The sequence below is a fragment of the Synchiropus splendidus genome, chromosome 10 (assembly GCF_027744825.2).
Source record: "Synchiropus splendidus isolate RoL2022-P1 chromosome 10, RoL_Sspl_1.0, whole genome shotgun sequence".
NCBI lineage: Eukaryota > Metazoa > Chordata > Actinopteri > Syngnathiformes > Callionymidae > Synchiropus > Synchiropus splendidus.
Window position 1 is genome coordinate 22,957,413 of NC_071343.1, and position 10,666 is coordinate 22,968,078.

The 10,666-nt window shown below is 42.8% G+C and overlaps 1 protein-coding gene across 5 annotated transcripts in view; it reads left to right on the top strand.

Annotated features, from left to right (window-relative positions):
- LOC128765698 (protein FAM124A-like) overlaps nt 1-9,571 on the top strand; it is an 83,570-nt gene extending 73,999 nt beyond the window's left edge. For all 5 annotated transcript variants that reach the window (XM_053876674.1, XM_053876677.1, XM_053876673.1 and 2 more), the window contains one exon: nt 6,905-9,571. In XM_053876674.1, coding sequence (XP_053732649.1) covers nt 6,905-7,687 — 783 coding nt within the window. In that variant the 3' untranslated portion in view covers nt 7,688-9,571. The remainder of the gene's footprint in view (nt 1-6,904) is intronic.
- The last annotated feature ends 1,095 nt before the right edge of the window (nt 9,572-10,666 follow it).

The following is a 10,666-nucleotide window of genomic DNA, read 5'->3' on the forward strand; positions in this document are numbered from 1 at the left end:
ATTTGAAAGGTAAAAATGTTTTTTGTGTAATGGGCAACAAATCCTATCGAACCACCAAGATCAAGCGAATCATTTAAAATTAATTGTTTGGGAACTTGCCTGATTGAGACCCTGGCTCCTGCAGAGAACTGCAACATACACATCAGGGCATTCACAACATCAGGATCACAAAACAACATTCACTCCGTTAATATTCCTCAGATACATGTGCAAAAAAAATCTGTGTGACACAAATTAGGCAGACAGCTTTGTCTTTTTCAATGGTTCTGGTTAGCGATTTGCATGTTACCACTAATTATTTTATTTAATATTATTTTAGATTTTAGAATGTGGGAGGAGGGCATAGTGTGGGTGACTGCAGTTCAACTGTAGCCACAGAGATCCATGGAGGGATTGATGAATGAACCACATCTAAGCATTTAATGAACAATATCTATTCCAGCACGAAATGAAGACACAAAATTTCATGAAGTGAATTTAACAATTGCGCTCTACAGGATATTGTTATTGTTGTTATTGTTTCAGCACACAGAGAGATCAACCAAGCCAAATGACAGCTTGAATCAACCATGTGACTTAGCAAAAGTACAGGGGTTTGAGTGGAATTGATCAATAGCAAATATGCTCGCAATCATGGCAACTTTCTCCCTCGCACATATAAACATGCAAACACACACACCAACACACACAATAAGAGCCTTGTTTGCAAAGTATCGGTGTCAGAAGGATATCTGTCCAGGCAGCAGCAGATAAGCTGAGGCTGATTAAGCAGAAGTCCATTACTGGGATTGAAACCTCAAACCTGGAAACAATAAGCTGATCCATCATGACAGCAGTGCCACCTGGTCCTCTCGCCCTGCTTCATACTCTATATTACCAAAAGTATTTGCTCACCCATCCAAATGAGCATAATCAGGCATTCTCATCACTTGGCCTAGCCGAAGGTGTATAAAATCCAATCCAGTATATATATATATATATATACAGTGGTGGTCAAAAGTTTACATACACTTGTAAAGAACATAATGTCATGGCTGTCTTGAGTTTCCAGTTATTTCTACAAATCTGATTTTTCTCTGATAGAATGATTGGAACAGATACTTCTTTGTCACAAAAAACAATCATGAAGTTTGATTCTTTTATGACTTTATTATGGGTAAACTGAAAGTGTGACCAAAATCAGCTGGGTCAAAAATGTACATACAGCAATGCTAATATTTGGGATTTAGCCATCCCATTACTACTTTTGATGTATGTTTGGGGTCATTGTCCTGTTGGAACACCCAACTGCGCCCAAGTCCCAACCTTCGGGCTGATGACTTTAGGTTTTCTGAAGAATTTTAAGGTAATCCTCCTTCTTCATTGTCCCATTGACTCTCTGTAAAGCACCAGTTCCATTGGCAGCAAAACAGGCCCACAGCATAATACTACCACCACCGTGCTTGATGGTAGGCATGGTGGTCTTGGGGTTAAAGGCCTTACTTTTTCTCCTCCAAACATATTGCTGGGCATTATGGCCAAACAGTTCAAATTTTGTTTCATCTGACCACAGAACTTTCCTCCAGAAGGTCTCATCTTTGTCCATGTGATCAGCAGCAAACTTTAGTCGAGCCTTAAGGTGCCGCTTTTGGAGCAAGGGCTTCCTTCTTGAACGGCAGCCTCTCAGTCCATGGAGATGCAAAACACACTTGACTGTGGACACTGACACCTGTGTTCCAGCAGCTTCTAATTCTTGGCAGATCTGCTTTTTGGTGCTCCTGGGTTGACTCTTCACCCTCCTGACAAGTTTTCTCTCAGCCGCAGGTGACAGCTTGCGTTTTCTTCCTGATCGTGGCAGTGACAAAACAGTGCCATGCACTTTATACTTACAAACAATTGTTTGCACTGTTGCTCTTGGAAGCTGCAGCTGCTTTGAAATGGCTCCAAGTGACTTTCCTGACTTGTTCAAGTCAATGATTCTCTATTTCAGATCTGTCCTGAGCTCCTTTGACTTTCCCATTGTAGCGTTTGTGGGTGTTTTTATCCAATGAGCCCTTTTTAAATGGCCTCAGAGAAGTCACCAGCTATAGCCACTCATGATCACTCACAAGAAGTTAAGAGGCCATGCTATGAAGCTCATGTCATTGACATAACTTTCTAAGTCTCCAAAATTGCTCATTCATGTTGCTGTATGTACATTTTTGACCCAGCTGATTTTGGTCACACTTTCAGTATACCCATAATAAAGTCATAAAAGAATCAAACTTCATGATTGTTTTTTGTGACTGTTCCAATCATTCTATCAGAGAAAAATCAGATTTGTAGAAATAACTGGAAACTCAAGACAGCCATGACATTATGTTCTTTACAAGTGTATGTAAACTTTTGACCACCATTGTGTGTGTGTATATATATATATATATATATATATATATATATATATATATATATATATATATATATATATATATATATATATATATATATAATGCAGCCGTGAAGGGGGGCAAGACAGTTTTCTTCTTACACCGGTCCCAAGCCCAGATAAATATAGAGGGTTGTGTCAGGAAGGGCATCCGACGTAAAAACTTGCCAAACTAAAGATGCGCTGATGAATGAGGAAAATGAGAGAGAACAAGAGTTGGAGTGGGTATAGTAGATCAGGACGTGGCAAAGATTAGTAAGGCTGAAGTGAGAAGGGCATTGAAGAGGATGAAGAGTGGAAAGGCTGATGATATACCTGTGGAGGTGTGGAAGTGTTCAGGACAGGTGGTAGTAGATCTTTTTGGCTAGAACATTTAACAAGGTCTTTATAATCAGAATCAGAATTTGATCCCTGAGGAATGAAGGAGAAGTGTGCTGGTGCCCATCTTCAAGAACAATGGAGATGTGGCAGATGTCCAGTGTTGTGGCAACCATAGAGGGATAAAGTTGATGAGCCATACGATGAAGTTGTGGGAAAGAGTAGTGGAAAGTAGACAGTTTGGCTTCACGCCAAAAGAAAAAGCACCACAGATGCAGTGTTTGCTTTGAGGATGTTCATGGAGAAGTACAGAGAAGGTCAGAAGGAACTCCATTGTGTCTTTGTGGACCTGGAGAAAGCGTACGACAGAGTGCCAAGAGAGGAGTTGTGGTATTGTATGAGGATGTCTGGAGTGGCAGAGAAGTATGTTTGAGTGAAGCAAGACGTGTATGACTGGTCAGTGGTGAGGTGTGCTGCAGGTGTAACAGAGGAGTTCAAGGTGGAGGAGGGACTGCACCAAGGCTCAGCTCTGAGCCCCTTCTTGTTTGCAATGGTAATGGACAGGTTGACAGATGAGGTTAGACAAGAAGCCCCTTGGACGATGGTGTTTGCAGATGACATTGTGATCTGTGGTGATAGCAGGGAGCAAGTGGAAGATAAACTAGAGAGGTGGAGGTTTGCCTGAGAAAGGAGAGGAATGAAGGTTAGCCGCAGTAAGACAGAAGACATGTGTGTGAATGAGAGGGACCCAAGTGGACAGGTGAAGTTACAGGATGCATATAAAGAAGGTGGAGGATTTTAAGCACTTAGGATCAACTGTCCAGGGCGATGGAGAGTGTGAGAAAGAGGTGAAGAAGCGGGTGCAGGCAGGATGGAATAATTGGAGAAAAGTGTCGGGTGTGATGTGTGACAGAATGTCGGCAAGGATAAAAGGGAAAGTTTACAAAACGGTGATCAGGCCAGCAATGTTATATGGTTTGGAAACAGTGGCACTAAGGAAAAGACAGGAGGCAGAGCTGGAGGTAGCAGAGATGAAGATGCTGAGGTTCTCTCTGGGAGTGACAAGGATGGATAGGATCAGGAAGCAGTAGATCAGAGGTCAACATGCCAGGTGTTTAGGAGACAAAGTCAGAGAGGCTAGAATGAGAGGACAGAGGAGAGATGGCGAGTACATTGGTAGGAGGATGTTGAGGTTGGAACTGCCAGGCAGAAGGTGGAGAGGAAGGCCAGAGATTTATGGATGTGGTGAAGGAGGACATGAGGTTTGTAGGTTTGAGAGAAGAGGAAGCAGAGTGCAGGGTGAGATGGAGGAAGATGATCCGCTGTGGCAACCCATGAAGGGAGAAGCTGATAGGAAAAGAAGATGTGTATAAACCTCATATTGGTTCTTCTGCATTTTTTGTTCATCATGATTGAGCAATGCAACATCCGAGGAAACTTTTTCTCCATTGTTAATGCAGAGTAGATGGCAGGCTGCTGTTCTATGTATCGTGACATCACTTTGACTACTTTACTAACTTTCCCAAGGAGGCGGGACACTCGTTGATTGATACTGCCTTCTTGGCTGCGAGTGTCAAAACAGGAGATTTGTGGTCTGAGTCCATCAGTTTGCCTTTACTGCTTTAACAATATTGTTAACACGGAATTGTTACATTTGGTTGTTCCATCTTCCAGTCTGTCACAACATTTTTTAACTCTTCTCCTACATGCGCGTGTGGATTTCAAACAGATAACGCGTCTGCAGCACAGAGCTCTTGAACTGACAATCGGACATGTAGTGGACCCTCACTGTCAAGTAGCACTCTGTTGCACGAAACAGTCGGTATGTCTGATCAAAAGCGTCCTTGAGAAACTACTGCTTGCTCAGGTTGCTCAACCTCTGTGTGCGCATGAAGGGCTACATCTGGATGGTTACGCTGGAGCTGCCTGCTCATGTTGTTTGTATTACCCTTGGAGTACGATATTTGCGTCAAACAGTGCTTACAAACGGTGGCGTTTCTGTTGATCGTTTTGACTCCCTCGTTGTCATACTCAGCAAAAGAGACAGCAAAACCGAAGTGGTCCCACACTGGCAATTCGAAAGAAGCCGGTGCATCCTCAATCTTCTGTCTCTGAACTCCTCTTGAACTTGCAATCTCATATCGTTGCACTAGTCGTGTACGCTTCACGTTGCATTTAAAAAAATAAATGTTTCCGTTATGCTAAATGATGATAGGGTTGAGATTTGGTTATAGAGAACATTCAATTTTATCTCAAATACTCCTTTGGAGAGGGCTACATGTGGAGGAGGCTCATATTCGTATAACATTAGTATATGAAAGACAAGGTATCACCAACTCTGGCAGTCTTTTGTTTTGGGTTTGGATTTGAGTTCAACCCCATTCATTGCTGCAACTCTGCAAATAGAACCATTCCCATAAAGTCTAGTTAATGGCCCTTTTCATGCAGTGGTGTGTTAAGCAAAAACACGTGTTCATGTGTTCATTGCATGTGAATTATTTAGCACCCAAATCTCGATCGGCCTCCTACTCAAACCTGTCCTCTTCATGCACTTCTCCTGCTGAGGTGCCCTCACCAGTACTTCTTTTTGAAATAAAAACAATTCCTAACTACTTGTCTATATTCTCTCAGCTGCATATATTTAACATGGCATGCAGTTTCCCAATTCTCATATGTATCTTCACCCCAAAATGTGTGTCTCTGTAATGTTTAACTTGGATCGTTAGATAATCAAATCTCAGTTTTTGATTATGGAGTATTAGGGCCCTCATTGATCCGCGCATGCACAAGATAGATTTAGGTGCAGCAGACAGACTTGCTGTGGTGACCTCTGATGGGAAATGCTGGTAGAAAAAGAATTTACACCTCATATATGTTTTTTGATCCTCAACTCTATACATTCATTGTCAGTTAACCACTGCTTACTCCTAAGGGTTATGTGGAGTGCTGGAGCCTTTCCCAGCTGTCATTGGGCGAGAGGCAGGACTACACCCTGGACAGGTCGTGTCCAATGTCTGAGAGAAAACCCACACAGGTGCAGGGAGAACATGCAAATTCCACCCAGATAGTCTCAAAGTTGGATTGGAACTCTGAACCTTCTTGTGTTCATGTGTCTTCTTGAACCTCCTATGTTAAAAGTGAACACACCACCTGATGGTCAAAATGATGGCACATATTCTCAAAAAAAAAACCTGCCTGTTTCTGCGCCTTAAAAGAATGTTTTGATGTTGAAAGCTAAAAATGTGTTCCTCCCTATTTTGTGCTGTATAGATAGTAGTTTGACATTCTTCATCTTGTTCTTTTCAAAAATAATATTTGCACTTTTGGGTACAGAAACGGTTTGGCTGAAGGTCTGAATTTTTTCTCTGCCATGTCGCTTGCCAGTCAAGGAGTTGCACTCTTTAGTGTTTCTTGTTAACCCTCAAATAAGTCTTGATTCTGAATTTCAAACTGTATATCTCTCCAAAAATTCAAATCCACATGACAGGGTTATTCTGTCTTACGCCATCTCTGATATAAACTAGGATCCTCAAATGGGACTCTTTGCTTTATCTGAAAAAATTCCACACAGGAAAAACTCCAATTTCATTTTCAAACCTGAAGGGATGTTTTGCTCATATTTAGGTCATGGCTTTGCACCTCAAAGTTGCTTCAAGCAAATACATCCTGACAGTGCAAAGTACTCTAATTCACTGACTTTCAGGGTGTCGGCGCACACATGACGGCAATATGGAGAAGCCATCATCATCAACCGTGCGTGGAAACTGACAGAAATGGGAAAACAAGCTTAAACTACTGTGCCAGCAACTTTCCGTAATCATGTGGGAATATTACCGTGTTTTACATTGTGAGTCTGATACAATCTTAAAATCTGAAAGTGCACTCTTGAACTAGTGGCGTGTAGTTGACAGTGCAAGATGTCTGATGGCTTCTGCAGCTGGTGTTGTGATTCATGCTCTGCAACTGAAGGGGTAAATGAACACCAGGGTCCTTTTTCACTTCTAGGTTTATAGTTTAATGACGAAGAGCTTCCTATTGTTGCCCCTCAACACCTGATATATGCTGGGTGTGAAATTCAGCCATGTCTGGTAGTGCGCTTTTGAAGCATGTGATGTCATTATTTCTGTGGGATTTCTACAACAGTATACGTTGATACATTCACCTTGTACCTCTCCCACACAGGTCCAAGGTGGTCACTTCAAGCTCCGACCTGAGTCTTCAGCCACAGTGCCAGAATCCACCTCCGCACCATCCACCTTTAACCGCAGCACCGCTTCCAATAGTATTCGCCGACACCCCCAGAGGGACATGTCTCGACCCAAAGTTCAGCACCAGTCCTCCCTCACGTCCCTCCTACTGGGCTCTGAGGAGCTGGACGAGCCGGAACTGTGGGTGGATCACAGCAAAGCTGAGAATCAAAGGTTTCATCGGAGAACTCACAAGTCTAGTTCCCTCTTCTCGCTCCCCAATCTCGGTTCTGCAAACTCCACCTGCTCCTCCCCCGGACCATCTCCCAGCCCTCATTACAGGAACCGCTCCTTCCACAAGACTCCCTCGCTCATTCCGCCCTTCAGACTCAACGTGGAGGCCTTGGTCGGGGCTGAGGAGACGGACGTGGACACCGGTAATAAAGTCAACTCGGGTGGCGGCATGGACCTTTCTGTAGTGTCTGCCTACATCAGACCCAGCCTGCAACAGACATCTCAGCTGTTATCGGCGCCACCTGAAGATGTTGGGCCTTCTGTCTTTCCAGGCCCACAAAAGTCGTCCACGCTGGGTCGGACTCCTATTAGATCACAGATTAATTTGTCGAACAGCGCTACCTCTACCTTCCTGCCGTCGCGACTCAATGGTTCTGGCATAAACACAAGCTCTGCTCCTTCTTTAAACATTGTCAGCATCTATGATGCTGCAGTGGAGAAGAACTACACAGTAGAAGAGGATGAGCAAGAGTTCTACATTTGAGCTGCATTAATTTAGCTTACACTGCATTCCCTGGATTTGCTCACTGCAACCTTTGTGTTACTTTTAACTGAACACTGTTGATAACCTCTGTAACCTAAACACTGTTATTGTGACCAGGGATGCTCCGATCGATCGATCATCATTGGCCGATATCAGCGTGATGGGTGAATTGAGGTCACTACCTGTCATTGCCGATTACAACAACTATTCTCATGTGACTTCCGGAGCTGTGATGAAGCCTCACTGGTTGTGATTTGTCCGCTCCTCCCTACTCACTGCTCACTCAGCAGCAGCATGTAAAGTTTGAATCCTGCAGCACGTGCTCAGGAAAATGCTGTACAGGGAAGCGCATTAACATTAAATGCGCCATTTAAAGCACTGGCACTTGATGGAGCACGGAGAGTTTTCGGGGCTCATGAAAGTGAGACCGCTGGTTCCTCGGCAGTAGGGCTGTTAAGCTCAGCTTGTCTACGGCCGCTGTAGAATAATAAAGACGAAGGTGCCGCTTTTCTCCTGTCTCAGTTTATTACATCGTCACCATCCTGTGTTTCAGTAACGCTCTGGTTTTTTTTTTCGAATTGACTGTGAACACAGACGTCAGAGTATGAAACTATTTTTCTTCAATAAGTTACCTTAAACAATCGCCAAGGATGATGAAATGTGACGCTGGTCGCGTCTCTCACCAGCTCCGAGCAGGTCTGCAGAACAGAGGACTCATCTACAGCATTTACAGATAGAACATGAGATATAGCGTTATAATTGTTCCAGCCCACGAACAGTTTAACCAATCACATGTCAGCTGAAGCAAACAGCACCTGATTGACTATTAATTGATGACAGTCTTCAGAGTAGGTGTCCTCTTGACTGGTTGGAACAAAAGCCTGCACCCACTGTGCTGCCCTTTGAGGACCGGTTTGACACCTCTGATCTACACTTTATTGTGATTAACACAATAAAATGAGTAATGGACGCTCACATGTTATCACTCACATCACTCAAAAATAAATTCCCTTCATTTGATAACACACCCAAGACCAGCGGTAAACACAAAGAATGTCATACAAGTCCAGTACAAACACTACACAATATTGACTAACGCGATTATTAGCATTGTGGCTAATTGGTTTGGCCAATTATATGTTCACGATACGCTTCAACAGTGCAATACAACAAACATAACATCCATAACTGTGTTAGAATATGAACATTTTTTCTGGCAATCAATTCATTGAAAAACTATTTCCACCATACACAAAGTATATCTAGGACCTGTTTCAGCACCGCATCATCTGTTCGCTGCAAACATATATACTACACTTAACAACAGGTATATACACATTTTGTTATCTTAAAAAATGATTTGGTAACGCAACAGAGACAGCAGTGAACACAAAATTGACTTACAAGTCGAGTAGAAACATCAACACTTCAGGATCTTTCTTAGCTCTTAGTTATTGCCAGGCTGTAAATGCATCTCCTTTATTGACGCTTGTCCGGGATCTTGTTCTGTCATTCCATTCTTCTACCATGATGTAAACAAAGGAACTCAGCTCGCTCGCTGCTGTAAATTGTTGCGGTGAGGGTGGAGTTGGGGCTGTGATGCCACTCTCAGAACATGCCTCCGAGCGGCTCGGCCAGAGAAAGGTACATACTCCAAGGAACAGGATTTTTGGCTGTTCATGCTGAAACCTGTCGTCACGGGAAATATGAAAATAATGTATTTATGTCTAAATGCTACGCATTGTTGCTTTAAACATCATGGTCTGTGATGTCCAACTACCCTCCATCTTAGCCATGGTGCCAGAAGAGGGTGCTTCGGTTAAATACATTTAGACTTACCTCAAAAACTCAAAGCAAGTCTTGGGAAACATGATGCCACCAGTCGCAAACATTTTCAATTGTTAGTTTGTTAGTTTTCAGACTTTGTAAATGTGTTCCCAGTGTTTGCAAGTTTTCCGAAGAATTGTACGGAAAGGGGAGGGGACCAAATTCCGGACGTGGTTGCTGGAATGTTCTAACAATCTTGAGTCCAACAGCAGAATGATGTTCTATCCGTCTTACAAACTGTGAAAACACATTTACAAACTTTGAAATCCACTTAGAAACTAAGGATAAGTTTGCTAAAGTAAGCTTGTCAATTTGTTTGTAAGGTTGTACTGTATATGTATTTTGCTATTTTGAAATTTGTTTCAAAAGTTTGTAAATGTATTTTGCACTTCTCAGCCACCGTACCTCTTACATATCTTCAGGGGGAATACTGATGCATTCTCTCCAATATGTAATTTGTTTTCCCAGGTCCTGTTCTCAGTCCTACTGGAGGGAGTGAAAACAGATCCACTATTTGGGTCATTCATCCAGAGTGATGGCTAGACAGGAGGACGGTGCCGACAGGTTGGAACAGGTGGAGACGACTGTCAGGTGTGATCTGTGACCAAAGAGTAACAGCCAGAGTGAAAGGGATGCTCTACAGGACAGTAGTGCTGCAGTTCTGACACTAGGACAGGAAGTAGAACTGTTGGACATGCTTGGGTTTTCAATGGGAGTGACTAGGATGGACAATAGGGACACCTCCTGAAGACGTTTAGAGACAAAGTTTTTGAGGACAGCATGGGAAAATAAATAGAGTAGAGTATTGTTCTGGCAATGGAAGTTAATGGATGAGCTATGGGAAGGGTTGAAGACGAGAGATGTGACTGTGGAGGATTTTTTTAGACAGTCTGTTTTTGAGAGAGGGGAAGAGTCAAAGACAGATTATCTAAAAATATCCTGAACACTTATAATGACTGAACACTCAATGATGATTATTTTACCCCATTGCGACTATTAAATAAATATTAGTTTTAGAGTACTTTTTTCAGTGAGACTCATCTCGACAATAAAGCTGTGGTGTTAAAGCTCTGTATGACAGTGCCCTCTGGTGGAGGATAGGGACAGCTAGTAGTACTAAGGTTTTCTGATTGTCAGTCAGTCCTTCTGTCC